General features: G+C 30.4%; 1 protein-coding gene across 5 annotated transcripts in view; it reads left to right on the top strand.

Moving 5' to 3' along the window:
• ADGB (androglobin) overlaps positions 1-18,214 on the top strand; it is a 240,026-nt gene that overhangs the window by 39,073 nt on the left and 182,739 nt on the right. For all 5 annotated transcript variants that reach the window (XM_031937655.1, XM_031937653.1, XM_031937654.1 and 2 more), the window contains exons 4-8: positions 402-473; positions 1,361-1,555; positions 8,208-8,347; positions 10,099-10,185; positions 15,246-15,619. In XM_031937655.1, the coding sequence (XP_031793515.1) occupies positions 402-473; positions 1,361-1,555; positions 8,208-8,347; positions 10,099-10,185; positions 15,246-15,619 (868 nt within the window). The remainder of the gene's footprint in view (positions 1-401; positions 474-1,360; positions 1,556-8,207; positions 8,348-10,098; positions 10,186-15,245; positions 15,620-18,214) is intronic.

Raw genomic sequence — 18,214 nt, 5'->3', positions numbered from 1 at the left:
CTGGTATAGTTTAGAGATTTCTTTTGTATTAGAATGAAGAGGTTTTGCAAAATGGCCAGTGCTATATAACTGATACATCAGAGATAGTATATGAACACAATCCTTCTTGACTTTAATGTTAGTTCTATGTTCACTACTGTAATTTGCTTCTCTTTCTATTATAGATGAAAAAGAAGAATTTCCAAGGTGAAATATGTTTACTAAACTACATATCAATACAGGAGACACATTAAATAAGTTTTTGTATTTTGTATTTTGATTTTATGTAAATAGCTGATTAAATTTTATGTTGATGAGGTGATAATTTACCTTTGTTATTTTTCTTATAATATTTTGATAAATATTAACTATAACCTTGATTGATTTTGTATTGTTCATCTCATTTTAAATATTTTTTTCAGATTCCTGTGGTAGTGAAAAATGAAACTTCATTTGACCTATTTACAGCAAATGGACACATAATCTGCAGTGAGGTATATATAGAGAAATTAGGCATATTCTTAAATGAACTGAACTTCTTTTGTAATTGAACAATGAGGTTGGAAGCCAGATTACAGAATGCTAAAAAATAAGTGACAAGAGAGGAAGTAGAGATAATGAACATAGATAACATATGTTACTAGATTTACTTATGAAAATAATTTCATAATTCAATATATTACTTAGAAATTAAATATTACTAATTCAATGGGCATTTTTTCACTCATAATTTTCTAAAATTTCTAGAGCTTCTCTACATAAGAATCTCAAAATAAAATGCTATTTTTTCAAATTATAATTTCTAAATGCACATATTTAGAAATTATGATTTGGAAAAATAATAATATATTATACATAATGATATATATTACATATGTATTCCCTCAACTTTCTTGTCTTTTGCCTCTCATTTTTTCTAATTTTTAGTTTCACTTTATTTTATACCATTATTATCCTCCTTGTTTTTTTTTGACTTTTCACTTGCATAATGTATTTTAGAACAACTTCCTACTCTTAATTGTAATGCACATATATTCATAATACATTAATATAATAACATTATCATTATATAAATTTTTTTCTAAATTGCAATTTTCTAAATACAAGTGTATTTAGAAAATTATAGCTTTAAAATAGCATTTTATTTTGGGAGACATATGTATAGATAAATTTGAAAGTATAATAATTTTTTCTTAATTGCAATTCAGAAAATCATAATTAAAAATAATATATTGCATTATAACAATATTAACAATATTTTTTCTAAATTGAATATAGAAATTATTTTAGAAAATTACAATTTGGAAAAAATAAAAAATTAATTTAGTAACATTTTAATTTAAAAATAGAAGTAACTAAGACAATTATTTTTGGTCTTTAGGTGATGAGATGGATTATCAGTGAAATACATTCAATATGGAAGATATATAATGGAAATATTTCAAGCCCTTCAACAGATCCTCCTATTGTAAATTGGAAACCCTGGGAACATATATACTCTCTATGCAAGGCAGTGAAAGGACATATGCCTCTATATAATAGCTATGGAAAATATATTGTGAAACTTTATTGGATGGTAAGTTCACATGCATTAAAACACATTTTTAAATATTGCTAGAATGATTATTTGTGCAACTTGTGTGGTTATACAGCCATAGGCAAAGACAGATGCTGAAAATGAATCACCAGGTTGATGATTATTTCTCAGCCTCTGCTCCTGCTATACATACCAGCTTCCAGCTCTAAGACTGCCACTCGATTTAATTCAACACAAACTTTTATTTATTTATTTTTTTATCAAGTGTAGGCACAAAGCCAAGTGCTAATAATGAAGGAGTCCCTGCCCTCAAATAAATTTCATTGTATTGGGGAAAATAGGTCATTTGAGAAAAGAGTAAACATTAACAAATAATGCTGAGGTCTGGGAATCAAAGAAATCTTGGAGCAACCTGCTGAGCTAAGTATCTGAGCTAAGCCTTGAAAACATTTCTTAATTTCTCTTTTTGCTATATATTTCTGTGTACCAGCTAATGTGACCTAAAGTGACTTGGAAAATTCTTATCCTAAAGTTTTGGATCCAGCTTGTAGACTTCTTTTACATGCCAGAAGTTATTCATTTCTGAGACCTACTGAGAGCATAGGATGGATAATTTCGAGTTTAAACGTTTTTTTGCCATTTGCACTGATTTTTAGAATGTAAAAGATTTAATTCCTCTATCTTTAGGCATTATTTGTTCATGAAAATTTTGAAGGAATTCTACATTGAATTCATTTGAACCAGTTTTTTTTTTTTTTTTTTTTAAATGAGACCAGTCTTTTTTCTCCTTTCTCTTGAAAGGGCATTTCTTATATTTCCCTTGCTGATTATGTGTCCCCTCATCTATCCAATTTAATTCCATTATTTATTTATCTATCCATTCTTTATTTTTAATGAGCATTTATTATTAATTTCATCTATTTCACTCTCATCAAACATGCTTAAAACAAATATACAATTTAACATGTATAGGACGGCTTGCCATCTAGGGGAGGAGGTAGAGGGAGAGAGGGGAAAATCAGAACAGAATGAGTGCAAGGGATAATGTTGTAAAAAATTACCCTGGCATGGGTTCTGTCAATAAAAAGTTATTATAATAAATAAAAAAAAATAAAGGGTAGAACAACAATAACAACAACAACAAAAACAAATATGCAGAGTACTACAAAACAAATTTGCTATATTGACCATGTTGAAAAATGTATGCCACATTCTGAATTTTAAATTCATCAACTCTCTGGTGGTTACAGGCCAATTTTTAAATGACATCATTTCTTTCTCTCAGGTTGTTCTATTTAAATGATCAATTTCTTAGTGTGTCAGTTTTAACAATTTATGTTTTTGTAAATCATCAACTTTGTCTTTTAATTAGTCAGCAAGGACAATGTCTTTCATTTTGAATTTATGTTTGCTTACTATTATGACTTGTTATGTGATTCTTTGTGTGAGTTTTACATGTGTACTTGGAAATAAAGCATATTCTCCTTTTTCTGTTTCTATATCTTTTAAAAATAGCTAAATCTGTGATTTCTTTATAGTTAATCTTTTAATTTTATTGATACTATTATAAGAAAATAATAAATGCTATTATAAGAAAATATAAAAATACTCTAAGAAAAATCTTACACTTGATTTATTTTTATATCACTTAATGTTTAAAAATTTTAATTTAGCTGTTGAACTGTTTTGTATGTGGTAGAAATTTTTACATATTCTTTATTTTTGTTTTAACTATTCTGGAATGCCTTCGTCTTTGCCTTATGTACTACTACTATTATTATTATTTTTTTAAATTTTCAATTGTATGATATGTTTTAGAACAAACTCCTTTTAAATTTTTTTTTTATTATTATAAGTTTTCATTGACAGAACTTATGCATGGGTAATTTTTTCAACATTGTCCCTTGAAATCACTTCTATTCCAGCTTTTCCCTTCCCTCTCTTCACCTCCTTCCCTAGGTGGCAGGTACTCTCATACATATTAAACATGTTAAAGTATATCTTAAATACAATATATGTGTATACATACGTACAGTTCTCTTGTTGCACAAGAAAAATTGGATTCAGAAAGGTAAAAATAACCTGGGAAGAAAACAAAATGCAAGTAGTCCACATTTATTTCCCAGTGTAGAACAAACTCTTAATCACTTTTTAAATTTAGCTTTTTCCATTGTCTGTTGTTCTTTTAAACAATATACGAATGACATTTATTTCCTAATTTTATCATTTTAAAAGGCAAATTCAGACCAGGAATCATTAGTTATAATTGTTATAAGCAAAACATTTGATTTGTTTTCTGTTATTTTCTTATTGTTCTTGATAAAAGGAGTAGAACATAAAATAATCTTATATAACAGTTTTATCTTTTAAAATAACATAAAATAGATTGTATATCCATTTTTAAATTATTGACATTTTCCCAAGTTTTAAGTGTTTGGGGAGGTTGTCAAATTCTTTCTTTTTCTTTATTCTTCATTTTTGTTTTTATTTGCTTTTGGAGTAACGATGCTTTTCTTTTTTTATTATTTTTTTTTACCCTTTTGTGTTAATCATTAAAATTTCTATTTTTATCTCCAAACTTCAGTTTTATAATTTCAATTTGTCAGATAAAATTTTACAAATTGTCCACAGATCTATATATTAAATTCTAGTAAAATGTAATAACACACAATTTTTGTTAGTCATTTATGGTTGTCAGTTTTAGACATTCTCAATGTAATAAAGTAGTCTCTGGGTAGTATAAAATGGGTTATGAGATTTACTATCAGTGAGGACATATATTAGCATAGTATCTTACAAGATACAAATAGCTTAAAAGAAGGCTAGCTAGCTATATAGTAAGAGTTAGGAGTAACAGTTGGATAGCCCAAATGGTTACTTTTAATAAAAACCTAAAGGAAAACATGTTGAATAAATTCTCTTGTGGAGAGTTTGTGACAAGATATGAGTAAAAGAACTGAATGAGAAGGCATGAATTCAATTGTGATTTATGTCATGGAGGGATTACTCGTGTTGATGAGTAATCATCATAGATTCCCATCTGTTCAGTGGCTAAATTTCAGGGATTCCATAAATTTGGATGGAAAAATTTAAATAAATTCACTAACTACCAACTGAAAGATACTATTTCCTTCAACTATGAATTAAAAAATATTATGAGAAGTAGTCTGTAGGCTTCTTTAACTGCTAGAGTGGTCCATGAAACAGACAAATAAAAAGGTTAAGTATTTTAAAATTAAAGTATTAAAATACTGAATTCCCTCAGGACTTACTCTTTTTGATAGGATCTCTGGAGTAATCTAGTTTCCCAGCAACATTTTCATAATGTACTTTCTTTTGATATTTCTCCAATATGAGAAAATAAGAGGACATGACCCTTCTCTATTCTTACAAGTGTGCTGTGAATGTAGCTGCTTTGACTATTGGACATAGCCTAGTACCCCGGAAGTGGCTTAAGATAAATCTGTTCTGGCTCACTTCCATTAATGTAAGGCTGCTGATCACTGATAGTACTGGCTAGAATTTTCTCTTAAGAACCAGGTCTTAAACAAAAAAGGATATGATTCTTTCTTTTTAAATAGCTTTTTATTTACAAGTTATATGCATGGGTAATTTTACAGCATTGACAATTGCCAAACCTTTTGTTCCAATTTTTCCCCTCCTCCCCACCTCCTCCCCTAGATGTTAAATGACCAGTAGATGTTAAATATATTAAAGTATAAATTAAATGCACAATAAGTATACATGACCAAATCATTATTTTGCTGTACAAAAAGAATTGGATACTGAAATATTGTACAATTAGCCTGTGAAGGAAATCCAAAATGCAGGCAGGCAAAAATATAGGGATTGGGAATTCAATGTAATGGTTCTTGGTCATCTCCCAGAGTTCTTTCGCTGGGTGTAGCTGGTTCAGTTCATTACTGCTCCATTGGAACTGATTTGGTTCATCTCATTGCTGAAGATGGCCAGGTCCATCAGAATTGATCATCATATAGTACTGTTGTTGAAGTACATAATGATCTCCTGGCCCTGCTCGTTTCACTCAGCATCAGTTCGTGTAAGTCTCTCCAGGCTTTTCTGAAATCATCCTGTCGGTTATTTCTTAGTGAACAATAATATTCCATAACATTCATATACCACAATTTATTCAGCCATTCTCCAGTTGATGGGCATCCACTCAGTTTCCAGTTTCTGGTCACTACAAACAGGGCTGCCACAAACATTCGTGCACATACAGGTCCTTTTCCCTTCTTTATGATCTCTTTGGGATATAAGCCCAGTAGTAACACTGCTGGATCAAAGGGTATGCACTGTTTGATACCTTTTTGAGCATAGTTTCAAATTGCTCTACAGAATGATTGGATGTATTCACAATTCCACTAATAATGTATTAGTGTCCCAGTTTTCCCACATCCCCTCCAACATTCCGCACTGTCGTTCTCTGTCATTCTAGCCAATCTGACAGGTGTGTAGTGGTATCTCAGAGTTGTCTTAATTTGCATTTCTCTGATTAATAATGACTTGGAGCATCTTTTCATATGGTTAGAAGTAGTTTCAATTTCTTCATCTGAGAATTGTCTGTTCATATCATTTGATCATTTATCAATTGGAGAATGGCTTGATTTCTTATAAATTAGAATCAATTCTCTGTATATTTTGGAAATGAGGCCTTTATCAGAACCTTTGACTGTAAAAATATTTTTCCAATTTATTGCTTCCCTTCTAATCATGTCTACATTAGTTTTGTTTGTACAAAAACTTTTCAATTTGATATAAGCAAAATTTTCTATTTTGTGATCAATAATGATCTCTAGTTCTTCTTTGGTCATAAATTCCTTCCTCTTCCACAGGTCTGAGAGGTAAACTATCCTGTGTTCCTCTAATTTATTTATAATCTTATTCTTTATGCCTAGGTCATGAACCCATTTTGACCTTATCTTGGTGTACGATGTTAAAAGGATATGGTTCTAATTGACCACTAGTAGGTCCAACTCCAAGCCCCATTTGGTCCTTTTTTTGAGTCCTATTAGGCTCAGATTGAATGTAAACAGCAATCATTTCTGCTTTGGCCAGAAACCCTTAGGGTCTTCCCCTCCCAGATTCATTCATCATTTACTTATTTATTTAGATTTTTTTGACCTAAATGAAAGAGGAGATTCTTTCCCTGAATTACTACCTGGCCTTAATGACTGAATGACTGCAGCTCCAGTCAAACTGAGACCTGTTGAAGACCTTAGTTTAAAATGGCCAAAGTCTCCCACTGCATTCAGGGCCATCCTTAGTCAAGGACAAACAACAACAAATATATCACCACACTTCTTTTGTAGTTTTCATGCACTATTTTGTATCTGTGTTCCAAATTTATCTCTCTTTATCAGAAATTTTTGGAACTGTATTTGTCTTTTTTATTCTATTTATCCCCACAGTATTTTCTTTAGTTCTTTTTACATTATAGCCTCACAATAAATGAAGTGTAATATACGCAGCATGAGTTACTGCAGAGTAGTACAAAGAACATTGTATCCAGTGATTAGGAGATTTTAGTTCAGGTTCTGACCTTGACATTGACTGGTGCCAGCATATTTGTCACTTAACCTCATACGTTAAATCATAATTTCAACACTTGCTACAGTTACCTACAAAAAATTAATGTCATTATAAAAATGCTTATATCCTCCCTTGAATGCTGTTAGACAGGTTTAGATATAAATTAAAAATATTGATAAGATCATAGATTTGGAGCTGGAAAGCATGTCCAACCCCCTCATTTTATAGGTGAGATAATTGAGGCACAGAGAGGTTGTAATTTGTCAATTTAATGTTTTGAGGTGAGATTTAAACCCTGATATTTCTGGATTTACTCCAGTGTTCTATCTAGCTATGTCATGCTGGCTCTAACAAATTGATTATGAATTTAGGAAACAAAAATACTTGAGCTTTATTTTATGATAGGAGTGACTTTGAACCAAAACAGAATGAAAAAAACCTGTAGTTGGTCAAATTTGAATTTTAAAATTAGCAAAAGTAACTATTAGGCTCTTTAGATAATACCTATACTTATCATTTAATAGCACAATGTTTTGGTTGTGCTCTTTAAAATTATTTAATTCCTAAGGTAAATGAACACAGTTGATTTTTTAAAGCAAAGCTTCTATTTTGTCTTAAAAATTTCAAACATGACAGAAAAGATTTGATCATTGTAGAATGAGATAAAACTGCAAACTAATAATGTCATTTTTATTGACAAAAAGTATTAATGATGTTTAAAATTTGTGTTTTTTATTTTGTAATATGCTTGTACTGATGTTTGTTCCCTCTATACTCACATCCACATCCAGCCCTGACTATATTTTGAATAAACACAGAGCAAAATCTCAATTTCTGAGCAATTTGAAATTCTCAAAGAGAAGTGAAGATAGATATCATTGTCTCATTTTCCAGATGCAAGTGCCTATAACAAGTGCCTACTTGTTAATAGTAGTTAAAATTGGCCATTACATTTTAGTGATAATATTCTTTGTATTATGAATATAAAAGAGCTTTTAAAAATCTAAGTCTAGTAATTAATTTTGTCAATAGTATTAAAATATCTGATTAAAATAATTAGAAATTCTTGGTTGTACATCTATTGTGGATGCTGACTTTTAAAATTTTCATTACATGTTTAAAATTTCTTTTTTATTTTTAGGGTTGTTGGAGAAAGATAACAGTTGATGACACCTTACCATATGATGAAGAGAATAGGTTATTACTTCCAGCTACAAATTGTGACATTGAACTTTGGCCAATGATATTAACTAAAGGCATCATTAAGCTCACAAATATTGAGTATGTTGAAGAAGAAAGCTATCAATTGTTTCCATAAAAACAAACCAAAAATTCACATTGGTTTTTTGTTCTTTTTTTTTTTGGGAGAGGGGAGGCAAGGCAATTGTAGTTAAGTGATTTTTTTAGGGTCATGTATCTGGTAAGTGTCAACTATCTAAGGCTGGATTTGAACTCTGGTCCAGGGCCAGTGCTCCATTCACTATACCACCTAGCTGCCCCTCGCCCCCAATCCAGTTTTAATGGCATATTAAGACTCTTATTTCTGAAATGACTGAAAATGATATATAATAGCTTCAGAGGCCTAATGTGAATCTGAACAACAGAAGGACAATTATTAAGACAAATTTTCAAAGTAAAGTAAAAAAAAGTAAAAATGTAAAAAAATAGTAAAAATAAAAAAAAAAAAAAGTAAAACCAATCTCCTTAGAAGTATTTCATTTCCTTTTGAGAAGCACATTGAGGATTTTGATTTCAATTTTTGTTGCCAAATAATAACATGATATAACATTCTGATATTTGATTGCTCTGAGGGAATGATTCTTCATTTCCTAGCTTTAGCATAATGTCTGTAGCCTTTAGAATCCAATAATTCACATGTTAGCTTACTTCATCATCAAATAAATGACCTATAAAATTGTAGTGATACTTTGATGTGTTACTTCTGTATATCAAAATAATATATAGGTGTTTTCTGAGCATAAAAAAATAAGGTTCCTTTTATTCCATTTAGGAGGTGAAAACTCAGGTGAAGTTTGGCAAGTTTTACAAAAATTATGTTAGTAGCTTATTAATGTTTCCAGTGATTTGTAATGCCTTAGGGAAGCATAAAATTTTTTTTTGGAGGAAACATATTCTGTTCCTCAGGAATAGGGAATAGATTTGTAATTTTATTATTTTAGGGAGCTGCCTCTACTAATTCAGGTTGGCCTCTCTGTAACATAAACACTTGAGTATTGTATAGTACATTGAAAGATTAAGTGATTTATTCAAAGGTCACAGAATCAGAAAGGGTCAGGAATTGTACTTGAGCCTATATCTTATGACTTTATGACTTCTTTATGGTACCTCTTCTTATTTATATAATTTCATTTTTTCATATTCATTCGGTTAATATCGCAATTTTCTGAAACAGATTTAGCCAGATAAATTTTTAAAATTTAAAGCAGTGAATTTTGAATACTATTGTCATATATGTAAAAGTTTGGTTATATTGAGCATTTCAAAGTCATCTCAACAAAAAATATTTAAGATATTGTTACTATTTAATTTGAAATCATGCCAAAAGAAATTTTAGTACTTTTTATATTTTTTATTTTTTTTTTTTGCTGAAGAAAAATGAAGGAGCTGTCATGACTTGAAATTTCATGAGTTTCTCACCGTGTTTTTATAGGGCTTATGATAATTTGGATATTTTCATAAGACTGTATTAATTGGCAAAATTGTATATTATTCAGACTGTCTGAAGCTTACTTATAATTTGTTTATATAATTTGTTTATATTTTATAATTATCTAGAATATATTATAAATTTATATTATACATAAAATATATTATAAATATAATAAACTTTTATCGTAAATTTTAAATATAATATTTATATAATTATAATTTATAATTAATATAGACATTATAAAATTTTCATATTATATTTAGGATAGGATTATTTAATAGTGACTTCTTGTTCCTTAAATATTTGCCCAAGTTTTGATATTTAAATAATGTGAACAAACTTATTGACTTTTCTTTTCTAGTATTCATATGGCTGACCAAAGAGAGTTAGGAGAATTCACAGTTCTTCATGCACTCACAGGATGGTTACCTGAAGTCATTCCTGTCCGGTAAATTTGTCAAGTTAATAACTTATCTTTTCTTGATATTTGAAATAAAAGGCTTTAAGAATAAAATTAGAGAATGGTCACATTTTGAAAAGTGTCAGCTAGTCAGTTAGTCAACCAGCATTTGTTAAACATCTACTATATATTGGTCAAGACTGTATAATATTTTAAGAACTTATAAAAATTACTTGAGAAATTTATTATAAAGGCTTCTGATTTCATATATTATAACACAGTTACTAAATGCTAATGCTAATTAGCTAAGACAATAGTAATTATTTAACAAAAGAAGGACTTCCTTGTTTTATTTTCACATTTAATAAACACAATTTGCTTTAACACAGAGACTAAAAAAACACATTTGTAATTGGACTGCACTTAGTCAACATTCCCTTCATCCCCCATCTCAATACAATATGCAGCAATATTTTTTTCTTCCCTATCAGGAGTCAGGGCATCATGACCAGACCCGTACTATATAAATATTTTTTCCATTGTTTCCATACCCATGCTTACCCAATCTGTTTCTCATAACATGTTTCTATGCCTTTGGCACAGACTAGAATATTGATTTATACACCATTTCTTTCCCATTTCTCCTTATATTTTAATTTTCTCCATGCTTGCTATATGTCCCCATTCTATGTCTTGTCTGTTCTTTTGAGAATCTCTCTCAAGAAATGAGCATGCCTACCAATCCAGAGGATACGTTCTGTGTTTTCCGGGTGGTATCGTTTATAGCTCAGCTACTTAAACTATGGGATACAATCCTATATGGGGTCTCATAACTGATTGTGGGTGGGGTCATGAAATTATGATTTTTAGCAGTAAATGTTTGATGTGTATACCTATTTTGAATGCCTATATATTGGGGGCAATATAAAAATTTCTCAAGAAAAAAGGGGTCACGAGTAGAAAAAATTTAAGAAACCCTTATCTATAGAAATTTCCACTAATGAACTAGGATTACTCAGTCAGATGCATTGTGGAAAGTGTGCTTCATAATATTTCTCTTACATTTTTGCAAATAGTAAAATTTTCCATAGAAAGTTTATAAAAATATTAATTTTTTTCTTACCAAAAATATATGATCAGGGAACAGATTATGGAACAGTAGTCATTCAGGACACATCATCAAATTGGATTTGATTGGATATCTCATGGTAACATCAAATTCTTACTATACATACACACACACACACAGACACACATATGTATGTAGTTGCCTCATTGATGGATCTTAGAGGGCAGCCCTGTTGGCTGCCATTAGCAACTTTTATGCAAAATTACTTAGGTAGTCTAAAGAAATATTATCCTAACATAATGTAAAATAGAGTAAAAAGCTTCCATTTGGGAAAAGATAATAGTTGACTTTATGTACAATAGAGTAAGTAAAACAGGGATAATTTATAAAAGTAGAAAACTAGATTATTGAGCTCTAATGTTTTCCCATTTTTTTTCCCTCTATACTTGCTAGAAACACTAATGGTATTGGTAGTAGTATGATGACCATTGGCCATGTGACCAGAATCTTAGATTTGTCTTTCCTACTAATATACTGTATGACTTGGAATAATTCATTCCTCCTCTTTGAGCCTCACTGTCCCTGTGTGTAAAATGGTGAAGGGGAATGGAGAGATGTGTATCTTCCTTGAGGTATCTTCTCCATATATGCCTTTGTTGTTTTTGTTTTTTGCTTCTTGTTTTTGACTTTAATTTTATTGCTGTATAATTTTTTGTCTGTGCTTCCTGCTTTCTGCATCATTCAATAAAGACTTTTCTTTATTTCTTTGACTTCTTTATGTTTGTCATTCCTTATGGTTAATTAATATTCACCAATCTTCCTATGATTTGTTTGCTGTTCACCCTATTACTGGGGAACACTATTTTAATTTCTCACTTTTGTTATCTCTAATAATGCAATAAGAACTTTTTCATGCATATTTTTCCAAGTAGTGGGATCATTAGATCAAAGGGAATGAACAGTTTAGTTACTTTTATTGAATAACAATTCCACGTTGTTTCTTTTTTTTTTAGAACATTTGAACCATTTAATAGTTTTATAAGATGTGAATTAGTTTGATTTTTTTCCCTTCAAGGCCCATGTAATGATAGGTTCCCACATCTTTTGTCATTTTTCTTAATTCAGGGGGTGGTAATTCTAAGACTAAAATGGTAGATTGGACTAAATTATGGAGGATCTAGAATGAGAGGTTGAAGACTTTATTTGGTATACAAGGTGGTATTGTAAAGATTTAGAGTTAAGTGGTAAAATTGTAAAAGATGGCAATAGATAATTGCTTAAATATTAATTTGGTATTGCTCAAGTCCTATACTAGCAGGAGAGTCATCTATAATTTATCCTGGACTTTTGCTTTCTCCCCAGATCCTCACCCTGAGATAGGATAGGTATGTGTCTCTCCTCCTAAGAAATTTGGATTTTATTTATGAGGCAAGAAGGAATCTAAAGAAAGTTACATGGCCAGATTTATGTTTAGGAAGATAATTTTGGCTAAGTGGCACTGTGACTCGAGCATTGGGCCTGGAGTTAGAAATCTGACCTCAATTACTAGCAATGTGACCTTGACCAAATCACCTAAACCTGTTTGCCTCAGTTTACTATTTCTAAATGATATGATAATACACTTTGAGAACCCTAGATTAGCAATTAAAAAACTACTTGAAATAGCTAAAAACTTTAGCAAAGTTTCAGGATATAGGATAAACCTACATAAATCATTAGCATTTCTTTGTATGACTAACAAAACTCAGCAATAAGAAATAGAGAAATTCGATTAAAATAACTTAAACAATATAAAATATTTAGGAATCTACCTGTCAAGACAAACCCAGAAATTATATGAACACAAAATATGAAATACTTTTCATATAAATAAAGTCAGATCTAAACAACTGGAAAAATATCAATTGCTCATGTCTGTGGGCCAAGTCAATATAATAAAAATGACAATTCTACCTAAATTAACTTTTTTTTTTCCTGAAGCAATTGAGGTTAAGTGAGTTGCCCAGGATCACATAGTTAGAAAGTGTTAAGTGTCTGAGAGCAGATTTGAACTCAGGTCCTCCTGACTTCAGGGATGGTGCTCTATCCACTGCACCACGTAGCTGCCCCTTAGCTTACTTATACAATGCCATATTAATAAAACTACCAAAAATGTTTTTATAGAGCTAAAAAAAAATTAACAACAAAATTTATCTAAAGAGCAAAAGGTCAAGGGAATTAATGAAAAAAATACAAAGGAAGGTGGCCTAACAAGACCATATATCAAACTATATTGTAAATTAGTTACCATCAAAGCTATCTGGTACTGGCTAAGAATAGAGCGCTATATCACTGGAATAAATTAGGTAGACAAGACATAGTAGTCAATACAGAAGTAAACTAAGATTTAACAAACTCTAAGACTATAGCTTTTGTTTTTAGAACTCACTAACAAAAACTGCTGGGAAGATTGAAAACAATAGGACATAAACTAGGTATAGATCAGCCTTTACATCCATATACCAAGATAAGATCTTCATCAGGCAGAGATATTAGATGGAGCAGGCAGGTCAACAAAAGAGTGATTGATAATTTTTAGGAGGGGGTGTGTCTTTCATATATTGATCATTAGTTTTTGTAGTTGAATTACAACAATGGATGTATGATTCAGATGTAAAGGGCAACACTATAAGCAAATTAGAAGAACAAGGAATGGTCTATTTGTCAGACCTATTGGGGTCTTGAGACATTGATAAGTTTCCTTCAATTTCTTTTTCTTCTTTTATTGCTACTTTTTTACTATTATATTAAATAATAGTGATGATAATGGGCATCCTTGCTTCATCCCTGATCTTATTGGGAAGGCTTCTAGATTTTCCCCATTATACAAAGTGTTTGCTGATGGTTTTAGATAGAGACTGCATCTATTGAGGTAATCATGATTACTCTTGGTTTTCTTACTGATATTGTCAATTATGTAGATGGTTTTCCTAATATTGAACCAACCCTGCATTCCTGCTTTAAACACAGATGCACACATATATATATGCATATTATATAGTAACTGGAGGTAGGGCCTAAAGTTCCTGACTTTTGAAAATGATCTTACTACCTCCATCCAACTTATAAAGAGTGAATCTTAAAGATTTGTGTTATATAGACTTGGATTTTCTCTTCTACTCATTTCTATAGCAAACTTAATGAATGGACTGGGTAGAGATGTTGCTATTGGTGATATATTCCAGTTCCAAATGAGAAACATACTTTCTCTCCCACTCCTTTCCCTTATTGGTAGATTGGCCTTTGAGGGTAGGTATTGAGCACAAATGTCACTTGTACATATCACTGCCTCTGTATTTTAGGCCTCCAACTCAAAAGACTCAGCTAAAACAATAGAATTTTCACTGGGACAAAAGAGTTGAATCCAATGACTTTTTAAAAAATCAATAGCACTTTAATGGAAATCATTTGGTTATTTTAAATATAATCAATGGTTTGACTGCATTTAGGCTTTTTTTGATTAAAACATATACAGGGTATGTAAACATTATCTAGGTTTTTTAAAAATAAATAACAATTAGTTTCAGTCAGTTTTTTCACTGTGTTTAGGCCTATCGCAAAGCATAATAAGTTGTGAACTCCTTGAAGGCAGGGACTGTGTTTCATATTTCATTGAAACCCCAATGCTTAGCACAATACTTTGTACATAGTAGACAATTAATAAATGTTTATTGACTTCCTGGCTATGAAATAATACAACATGATAGCTAATCTGATTATCTCAATGATATATGTTAGTATCTTGAGAATCATTATGAAATTAATAATTATTAAAATTGGTCTTCTAGGATGAATGTTATATCAAAAAACCCACTTAAATACTTTCTTTTTTCATTCTGAGTGCTAATATAAAAATAAGGATTCAATAAATATTAAACAGTTGCAATGATACTTGAAACAATAACATTTGTAAGACTGACTGCTAGCAAGTATCCTTAGATGAAGAGAACAAAGCTTTATTTGAAAAAAAAAAACTAAAGTTGACTTATTTATTTTTAAGCCAAGAATATTTGAACAAAATTTGGCAGTTTTTGAAAGAAATTTTGCCGGAGTTTAAACTGATTGAAGAGAGCAGTTCTGAAAAACTATCAGATTCGAAATCAAAAGATGGAAAAGATTCCAAGGATGGAAAAAATGGAAAAGATGAAAGAGGTGGAAAAGAGGGAAAAGAAGAAAAAAGTGGAAAAAATGGAAAAGAAGAGAAAGGAGGAAAAAATGGAAAAGAAGAAAGAAGTGGGAAAAATGGAAGAGAAGAAAGAAGTGGAAAAAATGGAAAAGAAGGAAAAGAAGAAAAAGGTGGAAAAGATGGAAAAGAAGGCAAAGGTGAAAGTGCACAGGGCAAAGGAGCTGATAAAGGTGATAAATCTGGAAAAGGTAGGCAATTATTTTAAAACATTAAAATCTCTATATGTTGTTTTCAGATTTCTTGTTGATTGTTCAGTTAAATAGCTAATAATTTCCCTAATATTTATTGACTTTCATATGCATGGGAATGCTATTAAATAAAAATACCCAACAAATGTAAATAGGAAAGATCCATGCTACAATCTAAATTTTGTTTTGTGCTGTGTTTCTGTTTTGCCCTTGAAGAAAACTTGGGGGAAAAATAACTCATCAACATAGCTCTCCAGATTTTTAATGTTGAATTTCTGGTCTTTGTGTAGTAAGAAGACATTAGAATATAATTTTATCTGATACATTTTTTAAAAGTACTACCTGTACGAAGGGGGAATAAAGAAGAAAAGCAAATATTGTAAAAGGATAAATATTTTTTATCAGACAAATATTTACTCAGGAAAAAATTGGCTTTATTATCTTATTAGGAAAGAATTTCACATTTGAAAAAAAAGTAAAAACAATAAACAAAAGCAAAAGAAAAGGTAAAGGTAAAGTTCTAATTCTACAGCTTTCTAAGTAAATTTAATTTTTTAAAAGGAGAAACAATATGGAAAAGTCAGTCATATGTTTAATGCTAGCTATAATTGCAATATGCTAGGCCTCTAATGAATATAAATTCATATGTGGGATTAAATTATAGTGTTAATAGAAAAATATATATGAACACATTTTAGATGAACTTAGCTGTGTTGTAAAACTTGTTCAATGTTTCATACATCTTTGGGGTAGTTTACAATTTGAAAAATACCCAGAAAGTTTTAGCATTCCCTTTTCCATTCTCTGTGGGGCAGCTAGATGGCACCATGGACAGAGCGCTGGGTGTGGAGTCAGGAAAATTCACTCTCCTGAGTTCAAATCCAGCCTCAGACACTTACTGGCTGTGTGACCATGTGCAAGTCACTTAACCTATTTGTCTTAATTCCTCATCTGAAAAAAGGAATGGATAAGGAAATGACAAACCACGCCAGTGTCTTTGCCAAGAATATCCCAAATGGTGTCTTTACTAAAAAACAACAAATGGGTATCAACCCATATTTATTTATCTTTATGTCTTCAAAAATATTTCAAAAAATAATTTGTTTTACTACCCACAAGTTGGTTTTGAAAATAAGTTAAATACAGATGAGAGTTCTGAAACATAAATATTTTTGTTTCCATTTTAAAGCTTTTCAGTTTCCCACTGTTTAAAATAATAGAACTGCTTTTGTTTCTAACATTATATGGCAAATTCCTGAATTAAATTAAAATCTTTAGATTTAAGGTAAGAATTCTTTTGGGGAGTGATAGTTAAAGGCTTTAAATGAAATAATTTTTAGCTCCATAGTTACTGTGTGTATGTATGTGTGTGTGTGTGTCATTACTCATTGGATTTCTTTAAAAATATTTTTATTAAATATTTCCAAATTACATGTAAAAATAATTATTAACATTTATTTTTAATTCCAAATTCTTTCCTTTCCTCCTGCTTCATCCTCCTTGAGAAGGAAGGTTATTTGATATTGATTATATATATTTCAACATTTGCCAAATTGTCAAAAAAACAAAACAAAAAGCCCTAGGAAAAATAAAGAAAGTTAAAAAATATGCATCAGTCTTCATTTGGAGCTCTCTCTCTTTAGGCAGATAGCATTTTTCATTATAGCTTTTTAAAAAATTTTTTTATTATAGCTTTTTATTTACAAAATATATACATGGGTAATTTTTCAGCATTGACAGTTGCAAAACCTTTTGTTCCAACTTTTCCCATCCTTCCCCCCACACCAGACCCAAGATGGCAAGTTGACCAATACATGTTAAATATGTTAAAGTATAAGTTAAATACAATATATGTACACATGTCCCTACAGTTATTTAGCTGTATAAAAAAGAATTTTTGAAAACCGAAATTAGCCCCTTGAAGGAAATCAAAATGGGGAAAAAGAAAAATAGAGGGATTGACAAACATCCATTCCTATTAAAAACACTTGAGAGTATAGGAATAAATGGACTTTTCCTTAAAATAATCAGTAATTATTTAAACCAGCAGTAAGCATCAATGTAATGGGACAAACGCAACCATTCCCAATAAGATCAGGGGAAAAAGGGCCCACATCACCGCTATTTAATTATGAAATGCTAGTTTGGCAATAAGAGCTGAGAAAGAGATTAAAGGAATAAGAATAGGCAATGAGGAAACTGAATTGTCACTCTTTGCTGATGATATGATGGTATACTTAGAAAACCCCAGAGATTCTACTAAAAAGTTATTAGAAATAATCCACATCTTTAGCAAAGTTGCTGGTTATAAAATAAACCCACCTAAGTCATCAGCATTCTTATATATCACTCACAAAATCCAACAGTCAGAATTACAAAGAGAAATTTCATTTAAAGTAACTACTGATAGTATAAAATATTTAGGAATCTATCTGCCAAGGGAAAATCAGAAACTTTATGAGCAAAACTACAAAACACTTTCCACACAAATTAAGTCTGATCTAACCAATTGGAAAAATATTAAATGCTCTTGGATTGGGCAAGCAAATATAATAAAGATGACAATACTACCTAAACTAATCTATTTATTTAGCG

The sequence above is a fragment of the Sarcophilus harrisii genome, chromosome 4, assembly GCF_902635505.1.
Source record: "Sarcophilus harrisii chromosome 4, mSarHar1.11, whole genome shotgun sequence".
Taxonomy (NCBI): Eukaryota; Metazoa; Chordata; class Mammalia; order Dasyuromorphia; family Dasyuridae; genus Sarcophilus; species Sarcophilus harrisii.
The sequence above is the reverse complement of the archived record's forward strand: the minus strand, read 5'-3'. Positions and strand labels throughout refer to the sequence as shown.